We start from the raw sequence: 14,466 nt of genomic DNA, 5'->3' as shown, positions 1-14,466 counted from the left end.
AGACTCCATGTCTGTCACGGGTGTGTCAGATGTAACAGACAGTCGCTCTGCAGATGGCTGCAGAAGATCTCTTCGTTTGGCGTAGCAGACGCCTTCTTAAATCTGTCTTACTTTAGGACCCGGCCGATACCTGCCTCCTGCTCTGATTGACACCCTGGCCTGGGGATTGGGCTGGCCACTCCATAATCTCAATTTTGTTGGACTGCAACCAAGATTTTGCTAATTTACTGGTGTGTTTAGGGTCGTTGTCTGGTTGAAACATCCATTTCAAGGGCATGTCCTCTTCAGCGTAAGGCAACATGACCTCTTCAAGTATCTATAATATAACGGTAGATGTGTCCGTCTGTCTGAAGTTCTCAGGCCCCAGACAGAAGAACACATCCAGCCGTTACAGGTAAGAGGAGTGTGGCGCCGGAGATCACGGTATGCGTAGGCACTGAACGCATACCGCGATCTCCGGTGCCATAAGCACAAACCTGACCGAGAGGACTGTTGCTGCGGCGCCTCTGTTTGGGCCGGAAGCCGGGGGAGGACTGCGGCGTCGGAATCAACGCATGCGCATAGTGCGCTATCCGGCAGCATTTTAGTGAAGACACATTTGCAGTGTGTCTTCAACAAAATATTTATATATTTTAATATATGCAAAATGGTCCATGATCCCTTGTATGCGGTAAATAGGTCTGGCACCATAGTAAGAGAAACATGCCCATTTCATGAGGCTTGCACCACCATGCTTCCCTGTCTTCAGTGTACTGTGGCTTGAATGCAGAGTTTGGGGGGTCGTCTGACGAACTGTCTGAGGCCTTGAACCCAAAAAGAACAATTTTACTTTCATCAGTCCACAAAATGTTTCTCCATTTCTCGCTAGGCCAGTTGATGTGTTCTTTTGCAAATTGTATCCTCTTCAGTACATCTTTTTTTTTTTTTTTTTTAACAGTGGGACTTTGTGGGGACTTCTTGCTAAGAGATTAGCTTCACACAGGCGTCTTCTAACTGTCACAGTACTCACAGGTAACTTGAGATTGTCTTTGATAATCCTGGAGCTGATCATTGGCTGAGCCTTTGCCATTCTGGCTATTCTTCGATCCATTCGAATGGTAGTCTTTCAGTTTTCTTCCACGTCTCTCTGGTTTTGCTTTCCATTTTAAAGCATTGGAGATCATTTTAGCTGAACAGCCTATCATTGTCTGCACTTCTTTATAAGTTTTACCCTCTCCAATCAATTTTTTAATCAAAGTACGCTGTTCTTCTGAACAATGTCTTGAACGACCTACATTTCTCAGGCTTTCAAGGAGAAATGCATGTACAACATGTGCTGGCTTCACCCTTAACTAAGGGCCACCTGATTCACACCTGTTTCTTCACAGAATGATTGACCTCACTAATTGAACTCCCGCCTGCTATTATTTTGGACACATCCCCGTACAATTAATTATTCAAATACACAGACTCAAAAACATGTTGGTTTTCTTAGAATCTACTGCACCAACTGGTAAGTTGTTTGACATGTGGTGATATACTAACGTGATATACTAAAGACAGAGAGTAATCTGGTTAGTCATATACGGCTATTATTTTGAACACTACTGTACCAAAAACCTACAAGATCAGACATGATGAATATTAAAGACAAACCAAAAATAGCGTTAATTTTCTACATTTTTTTATTAAATTATCTTTATGAACTCTAGAGGGGTTATGTGTCAATACTTTCTAATGGTTCGGAGTGAGCTGTCGATGGATTTTGGGGTGGGGGGGGGGGGACTTGGCTCCTGAGTGCAAGTCAGCAGAAATGTAATAACGAGCACGCAGATGATCCCACCGCTCAGTTGGCATCACACGGTTTTCTGAGGCCCCTTATATAATCGGCTTGGAGTCTATAATGTAATGGATCAGCAAACCCACGGAGTATTTCCTTCATGAGTGGACGGCTCACGAAAATACAGAGAGACAAACTAAGGCATCTCGTGTTGGGGAAACCCAAGTATTTCACAAATTATTAAGTGGTAATGTTGTGTGGGGCGAGAATATTCACAGTGAATGATTGTGATCGCATACAGATGTAGCACACGCCAACGTTACCGCGGTGGTATTCTACAAGGGTAGCGTTGTACACCTACACAAAATATGTAGCAAGGGCGCGCTGTGCAGCTTGCATATGGTCAACAGTCGTCAACGTGCCGGACGACTGTTCGCGGCACGCCGATGGTTAGTTTCCAGATTGCTACGTTTGTATCTTCCACTGAAGACCACCTCATGGTGCCACTTGGCTTACCGGACCGGCAGAGTCACCTAATTCTGTCTGTGTCAACGTTGGAAATTCTAACTTTTCGTAAACGGTTTCTGTAATGGGCAAGTACTGAGAGATTTCGTTCGGCTCGGTGTAGAGTGGCGGGGGGACATGACTTAGATTGCTGATTTTACTTTCCCGCGACGTGTATTCTCTCAGCATGAACGTCTTGTCAGACTCGTGGTATAGACGAGTGTCGTTCATTCGGATAAGGACGCCGTCCACTCTGAGGAAGAACCTGAGGAGAAGAAAAAAGCTGGAAGGCATGACTCTGATCTTCACGCTCAGGCTGGACACCCCATGGTCATGGAGTTCGTCTTCAAACAGCAGCACTTCCTCGAAAAACATGATCTGCTCCCTTGTCTTCAGTTTTTCCGTATTAATTCGTTCGGTGGTAGGAACGGTATTAAATGTCAGGTCGTGGCCCAGTAAGGTTCCCTTGTAATCAGTGGTGTAAGTCCAGTCATAGGGCTTCACGATTTCCTTGCTGTGCTCGCTCTCTGACCTGCTTTCCTGCCATTCCTCAGCACAAGCTACTTTGACCATTCCCTTGTTCTTATTCACCCTTCTCAGTCCATCCTTAGCCGTGAACTCAATCCCGAAGCCGGAGGAGTGCTGGATCCTTAAGACATTGTCCCCAAACATCATTTCAGGAAGACAGGGCATGTTCATTTCTTCGGCCAGTTTCTCCACATCGGCCGATTTCATAATGTGCGTTTTGATGGCCGTGACCTTCCATGGTCCAAAACTAAAGTCTTGATTGCTACTTTTGAATCCGTGAATCATCATGGCTGGAGCCGGTCAGGGTCTGGAGACAGAGAAAAAAGGTACTGTTAGGAGAAGTGCAGTAGGACAATGCACCGAGAAGATCAGAAAGGTTTCCACATCTGCAGGTGAGCGGTGCTGATGATGTCCCGTGTAGACATACCAGCCAGGACACAGGCACCATCAGCAGGTCTCGTATTAGTGTCCTGTTCATCTGCCATGTCCCGGTAGTCCTGCATAGAAGCAACATCATCGGCACCATTCACCTCAATGTGGAAGTGATCAGTGCCAAGCCTAAACCACAACCCTACAACCTGTATGCAGAGTGGCTCCTTCCTCTAGAAACAATGACATGTGCAATATTCTTCAGATGCTTTTCTAAAACATGGATTTCCATAGATGGACAGATTCTGGTGGAACAGGCCCAGAGTGGTCCGACAGAAACTAACCTGTACAGTAAGTGGGAGGAAAATAAAAACATATATAGACCACATTCATTGATGGATAGAGCTTATAAAGACAAGCACTTTTTCAATTTACTGCTGATTAAAAGGTGCAGCCGTTCTGGATATATTAACACTTTTCTTTTGTTTACATCTAATTGCCAAGGAGACCGACCACCCCGGCTGTTTAGTGCTGGGATTAGGAGATACCAGTGCGCTCCAGTGATCCGGACAGCGCTTAGTCTCTACAGAGAAGAGCTTGTAAGTACTGCGCATGTTCTGCTGACTAGCAGCAGTGGTCATTCGCCCAAGCAACAAGCTTAGTTGTGTTATTCTCTCAATTAGGGCTACAAATTTTTAATAAGAAATAAATTGCAAAGGTGCTTGTACTTACAAGAACTATCCGACAATACCTAGATCCTACGAACATGGGAATAACATATGTTCACACAACAGTTGGATGTCGTGGGGCCCGCCGCGGCGGATGTCGTGGGCAGCTTTCACTCTATTCATTTTAAAAGAACTGAGATGTTGCAGATTTTAAATTCTTACAAGTCAATTTCCATGTGACTTTTATTCACTCGCAGCGTATGGATGAGATCTGCAAATCTGGAGGAACAATCAGCAGCATATCCACCATATGTAACCTGTTCTGGGGACTGACGACCCTTCTGAGCATCTTTATATGGTTGTTCTCATCTTGTAGATTTATCTCCATACCTCCATTCTTGTCTACAAGCAGTGTCTGGTATTTTTAATGGGGTTGACCAGCAGCTTTGGGGACATTAAATGTCTGTATTTGTGGCTAAAAATCAGGTTTGCTATTTGGTTTCATTATAAATGTTGCCCGTTTGACTTTTCTCAGCTCTTTGATTCCTGCACATTCTAATGGAATATGGTTTGGAGACATAAATTAGCTCTGAGGAGCCCAGATAAGATGGATTAGGCCTCATTCAGACGTCGCTTTTTGCATACGAGTGCTATCCCAGTTTTTCAGGAATAGCCCTCATCCCTATAATAGTCTATGGGGCACTGCGGACACAGACAGGAGGCCACCTGATTTGGAGGTAGTAGTGGCCCCATTACTTCCTGGGCCCCTTTGCAGCCACACAGGTTTCACCAATGATATCATTCATATGTCCATGATTTTCCACGCACAGAGCGGTCCATGCAAAATCCAGGAGACATGTCCCATTTGATCGGAGTGACAGCTCAGGATTGGCAATGCAAGTCTATAAGTCCGTGAAAAACATCGGACAGCACTCGGATGGCATCTGAGTGAGGTCCGATTATCATGAACTGTTTATTTTTTCCTTTTCATGTAAAAACTGACAACACTCAGACCAAAAATCATTTTTGAAACTGTTCGTTTTTCTCGTATGTTAAAAAAAAACACAATGTATGAATGAGGTCTAAGGGTCAGAAACTCTCCCGCCACATCAAGCTTACTGACTGACTCTCAGTTAACTCATTCTGCAGCCAGTAATAGTAATAAAGGCTATAGAAAGCAAACGGTGCAATATTTCTAATGAAACCCAATCGAAAAATAATAATAATAATAATGCTTAGCACCAAATAGTGATTAAAAAGAAAGCCCCCTTGTATATAAGCCAATGATATGAGAGCAGTGGGGTCCGGCTAGAAGCTCTCCACTGATTGGTGGGGGCAGTCACACAGGTGGAATGTGATGGCTTGCACCAAAGCTCCTGCCTTAATCACTTTTTGGATATCCCTTTCAGGGGTCACACCCAATGCACCAATATGGGGGCCTGTCACTTTAAATGAGTGGAGGCAGAGTATAACATAGTACAGGAGACTCTGCTGGACAGAGAGAGAAACAGGCAGACACTGGGACATTATACTATCAGAGACCAACGATGTCGCACACATGCTGCGGCTTTACAAGCGCAGTGTGTACACAGGCGCGTATGAACCGTATGCACGCACACCCCGCAGGCGCTATGCAGACATTTTCCCGGCGCCCCCAGTTACGGCCTGGCACAACCATCTCCATACTGACCATCAGCAATGCCGTCCTCCTTTCCTGCACGATGTCCCGCCTCCATACATTCCAGCCAATCACGAGTTTCCTCCGAGTAAAACTGGCAGCCACCTTGTCCAATCACAGGCGCGACGTACGTTCTTCACGTTTGACTAAAGGCAGCGAGCGTATGACGTCATCACGATACCACGTACGGGAGGCTATAGCTGGGCGGGGCAACCGCAGCCAATCAGATGAATGGGCTTGTGAGAGTAGACCAATCACTGAGGCGGTTACATGAAGGTTTTCTGAAAGGGCAAGAATACAGGAAGTGAGGCAGACATGAATTCCCTGGAGCAGGCAGAAGGTGCGGCAGTAGCGGGGTGCAGGGAGACTGGGGGCATATATATGTAGTGCACACAGGGGGCACTGCACGTGTGAGTGTTACCATGGAGACCTAGAGCAGTGGAACCTCGGGGTGGGTTACTGCTCATTTACATTTCTTTGACTTTTCTGCTTGATTTGCATATTATTAAAACGCCTGCAAAGACAATGTGTCACTGTGAGAGTGTGCTAAATCTATAGAATACACTAGGTATAGGGCGTCCGCGCAGACACCATGCGTCCGCCAGACACCGTGCATCCATCATAGACCGAGCGTCCGCCAGAGACCGTGGGTCCATCATAGACCGTGCGTCCGCCAGACACCATGCAGACACCGTGCGTCCATCATAGACCGAGCGTCCGCCAGACACTGTGCATCCATCATAGACCGAGCATCCGCCAGACACCGTGTGTCCATCATAGACCGAGCGTCCGCCAGACACCGTGCATCCATCATAGACCGAGCGTCTGCCAGACACCGTGCATCCATCATAGACCGAGCGTCCGCCAGACACCGTGCATCCATCATAGACCGAGCATCCGCCAGACACCGTGTGTCCATCATAGACCGAGCGTCCGCCAGACACCATGCAGACACCGTGCGTCCATCATAGACCGAGCGTCTGCCAGACACCGTGCATCCGTCATAGACCGTGGGGCCATCATAGACCGAGCGTCTGCCAGACACCATGCAGACACCGTGCGTCCATCATAGACCGAGCGTCCGCCAGACACCGTGCATCCATCATAGACCGAGCGTCCGCCAGACACCGTGCATCCATCATAGACCGAGCATCCGCCAGACACCGTGTGTCCATCATAGACCGAGCGTCCGCCAGACACCATGCAGACACCGTGCGTCCATCATAGACCGAGCGTCTGCCAGACACCGTGCATCCGTCATAGACCGTGGGGCCATCATAGACCGAGCGTCTGCCAGACACCATGCCGACACCGTGCGTCCATCATAGACCGAGCGTCTGCCAGAGACCGTGCGTCCATCATAGACCGTGCATCCGCCAGACACCGTGGGTCCATCATAGACCGTGCATCCGCCAGACACCGTGCGTCCATCATAGACTGTGCGTCCATTAGACACCATGCTGCACGCTAGCCCCTTCCATTGGATAATTTTTCTGCCAATTTTTCATTATTTTCCTCCTCTTCGTACAAGAGCCATGTTTCCTTTTTTTTTATTATTCCATCAGCATAAATGATTGCGGACATGCCACCATTCATGTTATCATATAATGTACCGAGAGACAGGAAATTAACAATTCCAAGTGAGGTGAAATGATTAAATAAAAAGCAATATTTTGGGGATTTTTTTTATTGTGCAATAAAATACTGAGACTCCTAACTTTATTTTATTTTTTTCCTGTAAGGGCTGGTTTAATTTTCACTGAGTTGTAGTATTTAAAGGTGTATTCCCATCTCTAAGATCCTATCCCAATACGTAGTAGGTGTAATAATAATATTAGCAAATATCTCCAATTAGAAATGTAGTATGGTATTTTTGATTCGCTATGTCACTTACCTCGTGTGCAGACAATTCAGAACCTTAGGTATCCACGGTTACGACCACTAGCAGCTAGCTAACTGTCACTTTATCAGTGGTCGTAACCGTGAATACCTAAGCTCCTGCAATGCCTGCACATGAGGAAAGAGACATAGCGAATCAGAAATACTATACTACATTTCTAATTGTAGGTATTTGCTAAGATTATTATTATTACACCTACTACATATTGGGATAGGATCTTGGAGATGGGAATATCCCTTTAATGATAACGTTTTGGGGAACGTGCAGCTTTTTTGATCGCCTTTCTGTTTAGGGGACATGCTGTAGCTGGAAAACAGCAATTCTGGCATTTTCTTTGTTGTTTCCCATATTTTATTAGTCTGGGCAGTTACGCATGTGGAAATCTAAAATTAAATCCATAAGTATATACTGCTTGCTTTGCTTTTTTTTTTAGTCCTCTTATGGGATTAGAACCTGTGGTGTGTTGTGAAATTGATGATCTATGAAGGGTGACGTCATAGCCGTTCTAACACGGCAGGAACTAGCAGGCCCCTGCCTGTTATATCATCTCATCGGTGCGCACACGGCCACTGGAACTGACAGCCTCCATGTTGAAGCCTTTAAATTACCCCGTTATGGCATTTAAAAGGTTAAACTGATGGAATTGGTGGGAGCTACTGTAGCTAGTTACTCTCAGTTGTACTGCCGTCTCCTGCACTGTATGGTGCGGGCTCAGCTCCTGTGCCTGCTCCACACAGTGTGCCTATCTGCTGTATATGTATGGTATTAAATGGGTTTTCTAGGACTAAACTTTTTTACCCCCACAAGTTTCGGAAGGGTTAAAAATAACAATTAGAGCTCTACTTCGCAAACCCTGCTCCAGCACCGCCTCTCCACTGCTGCTCCTTTTGATTATTTGCAGGCTGCAGCAGTGACGTCACATGACCAGTGTAGACTGCATGAGCCATTGAGCCCAGTGATTGACTGCAGTGGTACTGGATCTGATTGGATGCAAAAAGTTTCCCCCTGTTGTCTTTATCCAGTATTAATAGCGCCCATTGCTCACAGTAGACTGTTTGGTGCTTATGTTCTTACAGATCTGTTCTTCCGTCTAGATCTAAAGGCTTTTGAGCGAAGGCTCACAGAATATGTTTCATGTTTACAACCTGCAACCGGACGTTGGAGAAGTAAGTAACAAGGAGGATGACGATGCTTCTTTGAGGAGATTCGGTGCAATAGAAATATGCAGATAAATACACACAACACAATTTTCAGATCCTGTTAAAATTCCTTGTAAAGTCAGCCCCTAATCTAACTCATTATACACCTCATTCTGCATTCTTTATTGTTTGCATTTAAACAAGCAGATTTTTTTATTTGAAAGGGTTATGACTTGTTTTTGGGGGACTGTTTCCTATCCACAGGATAGCTTGCTGATTGCTGGGACCGCCAGCGATACTGAGATCAGGGTTTTGAATAAAGAAGAGGTGCACATGCTCAACCTCCACTCCATTCATTGTCTATGGGACAAGTCAGCAAGTCCTATAGACCATGACTGGTCTTATTTTTTGGGAATAACCTTTTAAGGAAAAATGAGAACACATTTTTTTTTTTTATACAGGTGCATTATTCTTAGGAATTCTATTGCCTTCTACAGTTTGACCACTAGTGGCCAATATTGTTCACTTTAATAATTGTGCTGCAGGTTCACTCCTTACCGCTGGAGGCTGCTGTTGTGTTCTACAATTGCCCTTTACTAAGATGGCAGATTCTGAATCTATGGAATCCATCTCAAAACCGCATGGATCTCTCACTCATTGCTTGAGTATTGTGTCTTGTTGTTAGCTTAGCTTCAGTCTCCAGCTCCTGAACATTCTTACCCAGACTGTTCTCACCTATCTATGGATTGTTTTCTACAACTCCTTGCTATCTCCAAGAACTTCTACTACCGCTTGCTGTTCCTGCTTGTACTCCTTCGGCCACTGGTTTCCAGCAGTACTACGCCAGTATCGTAACAATTAGAGATTTACACTAGTACCAAATGCTGATCACTAATACTTAGCAGACCTTTTTTGGCATGGTTATATACTGCAAGCATTGCTAAGCACATCAGTCAGTGTCCGTCTGCGACTGAGCTGCACATGTAATATCCTAAGTAGTGATGAGCAAGCGTGTTCTATTAACCCTTTCGGCGAGCATGCTCATCGAGTATCTTTGGCGTGCTCGATTGTTATGTTTGAGTCACTCCGTGTGCATGATTTGCAACTGTTTGACAGCTTTAATACATGTCAGGAATGCCTAACAAACAGGCATTCCTCACATGTATTAAAGCTGTCAAACAGTCGTAAATCATGCACACGGAGTGACTCAAACATAACACCCGAGTACACTGAAGATACTCGGAAAACACCCGAGCATGCTCGTAAATCTCGAGTAGTGAGCATGCTAATCCTAAGACTGCGTATATACATTGGACAGTCACAATCTGAGTATCTGTCTACAAACTGCCATGGCCGGACTGGCAACAGATGAGACTGCTGTGGTCAGGTCAGATAGGTGTATAGGAAGTTGTTGACTTCAGGTTAGGAGACCCGGAGCCGATCCAGACACTTCATTCCATGCTTGGTCTGTGAAGGACATGTGAAACCGGTGTAATGGATAAGTAGTGACAGCTTTCCTATAATCTGCCCTCTCTCTCTTCTTCCAATAGTGATTCTCATCGTAGTATCCGTTTGTACTGCAACCGGGGCCTGGAACTGGCTTATAGATCCTGAGACGCAAAAGGTGATTCTTATTCCTTAAAGGGGTTTTCCACTAAGTACACTCATGGGATGTATGATTTCTGGGCACCCTCCATCACTGGATATTAGAGAAATGTTCTTGATGGCAAAAATCAATCTGAAGGTACTGATCTGTTCTTCTTCTTTTCCAGGTTTCATTCTTCACGTCATTATGGAATCATCCCTTCTTTACAATTAGCTGTATAACACTAATAGGTCTGTTCTTCGCCGGTATACACAAGCGGGTGGTGGCCCCGTCGATGTATCCTTTTAATGGTCTTTCACGGTACTAGTTTGCTTCTTGCATTTGATGATCACACTAAACTGTAGGAAAGACAAAATGTAGTATGTAAATGGGTGTCACTAACATATGCCATCACTGTATAATGCCTCCCATACACAGGAGCACATGTTCGACCCAGCGCCCCTGCGTTCTCTGACTTAAAGCTCAGCTGGCGGCTTATCTCTGGGAATTAAAAGTGATCTCTAGTCAAAAATTGGACATCTTCCCCAACCATCAGCTGGCCATCGCCCCCATACACAGTATAGTGTCAGTCGAACCTGTTGATATTGGCGGGTTCCACCAACATTAGTCTATCGTGTATGGAGGGGGGCGGAAGTTTAGTCTGCCTGTGCCAGCTTGGAAAAGGATGTCTAAGAAAAGTAAGGACCTCATTCTCACCCAGACTACCAGTACTCTTCCGTGCAGCTATGTGGAGCAAGAACTTATGTAGCTGCAGATGAGATCCATGCGCAGGAATCTGTAACTTGGTCTCAGTTTAATTCAACTTGCAACTCGCTCACTTTCTTAACCAAATCTTCAGAATAGCAGCACGATGTCGGACTGTACTAGCAGAATACAACATGTCATGTGACGATGTACGTATTATACTTTATTTCCAAAGCGTTTCTAAATCGAGGTTAACTAAATTTTCCATTTATATTAGTCACCCCCAAGTGATGTATAAATTAAAAAATATGAATACTTGCCTCCAGGACCAGCACTGCTCCTCCAATTATTGCTAGGTGTGCCCCTCTGGTCACAAGATTGGCAGGGGACACGGGGCTGAGAGCTTAGGAGTATACTTTTTTTTTTTAATTTCTGATCCACTCTGGGGCTATTAAAAAGTGTTATCCAGTAGTGGACAACCTTTTAAAAAGAATCTGTCAAAAACTTTAATGCCCCCTTCCAAATAATTTATATGACTGTGTAGCCCTTTAAAAGATAAGCCATTCAATCCCTTTATGACCCTTTAGTGCTGCTCCCCACAGCAAGAAATCACTTTGGAAGTGGCCTGGAATTGCATTGGGGAGTGACGACGCACTTCCAGCTCCTCATCCTCACGCTGTGTTTCCTCCCCTGGCTGATTGACAGGTAGTTTGCTCTGGTACACGAACACTGACCTGTCAATCAGGCACCGGCGAGTGCTGCTAGGAAGGCGATATAGCGTCACACCCAAATGTATATATAAATGGTTTGGGTGTGTAAAAATTTTTGACATGTTCCCTTTAAAATTAAATTGGTCAATGAACTTGTTCTGACAACGGGGGGCAGGATCTTCTGTACTTTCTGCTAAACTGACTTATGAGCACATGAAAGGTGAACTTTGATGTGGTCATAAATTAGCTTATGTGATAGATCAAAGGAAGTTACAGACCCAGCCTTCAGACTGAGCTTACTGACGGATTCACGGTTAACTCCTTCTGCAGTCAGTTATGTACAGTGGGGGCTGACTTAAGCATCACCCCAGTGACCATTGGACGGGGCTTGTAATATTTTGTCCTACTGCAGACAGAGCAGTGGTGGGGAGGCTTCTGCTGTAGATAGTTGTCTTACAGCCACACACATGCATATTGTCTCTTCAGACAGGAAGAGGACATAAACTCTAGCGACACCTATTGGAGGTAGCAATCCTAAAAGTGAATATTGACTCTTTAACAAACTTTGACTTAGAATAAACCAAAATAGATCTCCTGCTTTGCAATGAGGAGGGCCAATACCCCGAAACATGTCTGCAAATTGAGATTCTGGTTTAGCTTTTATCCTAAGTCATATGGCAAGGGGTGGTAGCCCACGGGCATGCTACTTCAGACGGGGACTGGCCAACAGTGTGTGTTCTGGTGATAGGATCCCCCCCCCAGTTGAGCTAGTAGTTATCGCCTACTCTGTAATAACTGGATTACCCCTTTGGGGTAGAGGCTTGTTGCGCCTGTTGAATCTTTAATTTCTATACTATGGGGGGGGAATATTTATCGTCCTGTCCCCCCCCCCACCTTCACTATTGTGCTATTTCTTTTGCAGACGGGCAAGTTGATTCTAAAGCCGCGACCCCACGTCCAGTGAGATCTCCTGCCACGACCTAAGCTTGATCTCAGCCTCTTCCTGCAATACGTTCTCTCTTTTGGAGATGGTTATTTATGAAGGAACGACGAATCTCCTAAGTCAAAGTGAATTGAACTTTGGATCAGTCACCCAAGAGGAGACGCGATCATTGTACAGGGACTGGACATCCGGAGTGTCGCGTCTGTGCGTCCTGGCCTGGATCTGTATCTAGGATGGTTTGCACACACCAGTATTGCAGGCGTACTTCTTTTCATTGTTTGGCCGCCATATGCAATACTTCCCTCAATTTCAGTGGGTCATTTGTGTGTTTGTTGGAGCTCGGTTGCACAAATTTAAGATTTTAAAGAGGTTGTCCAGCTGAATAAAATGTTAGCACTAGTAAGTTTTGCAACTTACTAATATACTTGATGTCCGAGAGGTTCCTCAATCACTGTCAATGCATAGATAACAAAAGGGGTCTGGCTTTGCTGTTGGCCAGCCCCCTTCACACATGCTCACATGTTAACACAAATAGGACCAGGGAAGGAACGGGACATCTTTCAGACGCCAACTAGAATTATTATTTGGACAACCCCTTTAATGATGAAAAGTTAAAGTTCTTTTATGGTCACTATGCCTCTGATATTCTGCAGCCTTAGGGTAGTATAAATAAGTTAAAATGTCTTCTTCTGTCCCTGCCCTCTGCCGTGCGGGTTGACTTTACTATTGATTGCAATTGTGTCTTAAAGGGATAGTGGAGTTATATTATTTACTTCAATTGGTTAAAAATCTCTATGGAAGTAAAAAAAATTAAACTCTCAAATGTTTTTTGTACATTTCAATAAAATGCCATTTTGTTTCATACTGAAATAATCTCCTTTTATGTCATTAATGCTCTTCTGACCTCTGCGCCGAGCATGACGCTATTAAAACTATTAAACCTGAACTTTGTATGTGTTGGTCTTTTTTTGGGTCAGCCATGATTTTTTTCTTATAGAAAGCCAGCGGAACAGATTTTTTAAAATATCTTTATACCTATGCCAGAGGTTTAAAATACACCAGAATTTGGTATATAATGTTTTGCATTATTTATGTTTCTTAGGCCTCATTCAGACATCACTGATACTTCACATGAGCAAAAATAAGTCATCTGAACTTCATGAGTGTTTGGTCCAGTTTTTACCATCAGTTTTTCATCACGTGTTTAGAAATAAATACATAAATTGCAAAGCTTCTCCTGTATTCATAGCTCTCAGCTGTCCCGAGACCAGCGGGCCTGTCCCGATTTGAGGCGGCTGTCCCAGGAGATCAAGGCTACGTCCTTTATTCTATGCAATATATTATTCCAGACATGTAGATCAGGAGATCAGACTGTCAGCCATTACATGTTTCACACTGGTTATGCTCCCTTTCATTTAAAATAAGGTCTGGAGGCAGATTCTCAGGGAGATCTATGTCCGGACCATAGATCTTAACATTGCATATTAAGAAAAACATGGCGTTCTCAGAAATAAAACATCAGATTGCAGAGATCAAGGTATCATTTTAATCAGTTTTCTATGATCTACATGCCCATATAGAAATGCGAGGAGGGTTGATCCTACCGACAGATTGCCTTTAAAATGTAAGTTATGAATGGAAAATAACACCTGTTAGTTAAGGGTGGGATATAATAGGCAGTGGAAGCAGGAATATACCTATTATGCCACATTCACACATCCGTATGTCATGGTATAAGCACAGACCGTGAATCACGGACTGACCGCGTATCTACTGACTCGTACTTGACAGCCTTAAGGCCCCGTCACACTTAGCGACGCTGCAACGATCCCGACAACGATACGACCTGTCAGGGATCGTTGCTGCGTCGCTATGTGGTCGCTGGTGAGCTGTCAAACAGGCAGGCTCACCAACGATCAGGGGAGCAGCGACATCGTGGAAAGAATCTTTCCACGATGTCCTGCTCCTGGTTACGAGC

At 44.7% G+C, this 14,466-nt stretch overlaps 2 protein-coding genes across 3 annotated transcripts; one reads left to right on the top strand and one right to left on the bottom strand.

The window, feature by feature from the left end:
* Nucleotides 1-1,646: 1,646 nt before the first annotated feature.
* TIPRL (TOR signaling pathway regulator) lies at nt 1,647-5,633 on the bottom strand. The gene is made up of 2 exons (XM_073659371.1): nt 5,519-5,633; nt 1,647-3,098 (listed from the first exon to the last, which is right to left on the bottom strand). Exon 2 carries the CDS (start codon nt 3,077-3,079, stop codon nt 2,255-2,257), a length of 825 nt encoding a protein of 274 aa, XP_073515472.1. The 5' UTR covers nt 3,080-3,098; nt 5,519-5,633; the 3' UTR covers nt 1,647-2,254.
* A 134-nt stretch (nt 5,634-5,767) lies between these two features.
* On the top strand, nt 5,768-13,434 carry CNEP1R1 (CTD nuclear envelope phosphatase 1 regulatory subunit 1). 2 transcript variants are annotated; one of them, XM_073659606.1, is made up of 6 exons: nt 5,768-5,846; nt 8,483-8,572; nt 10,096-10,169; nt 10,318-10,427; nt 10,990-11,044; nt 12,468-13,434. In XM_073659606.1, the coding sequence occupies exons 1-6, from the start codon at nt 5,822-5,824 to the stop codon at nt 12,507-12,509; spliced, it is 396 nt and encodes a 131-aa protein (XP_073515707.1). In that variant the 5' UTR covers nt 5,768-5,821; the 3' UTR covers nt 12,510-13,434. The 2 variants fall into 2 exon arrangements, with proteins under 2 accessions (XP_073515707.1, XP_073515708.1); XM_073659607.1 differs by having other exon boundaries at nt 5,771-5,846; nt 8,501-8,572.
* The last annotated feature ends 1,032 nt before the right edge of the window (nt 13,435-14,466 follow it).

Source organism: Phyllobates terribilis, unplaced genomic scaffold (genome assembly GCF_046119375.1).
Source record: "Phyllobates terribilis strain yellow unplaced genomic scaffold, ASM4611937v1 Scaffold_13__5_contigs__length_258822181, whole genome shotgun sequence".
NCBI classification, from domain to species: domain Eukaryota; kingdom Metazoa; phylum Chordata; class Amphibia; order Anura; family Dendrobatidae; genus Phyllobates; species Phyllobates terribilis.
This window is presented reverse-complemented; position numbering and strand designations above follow the sequence as displayed.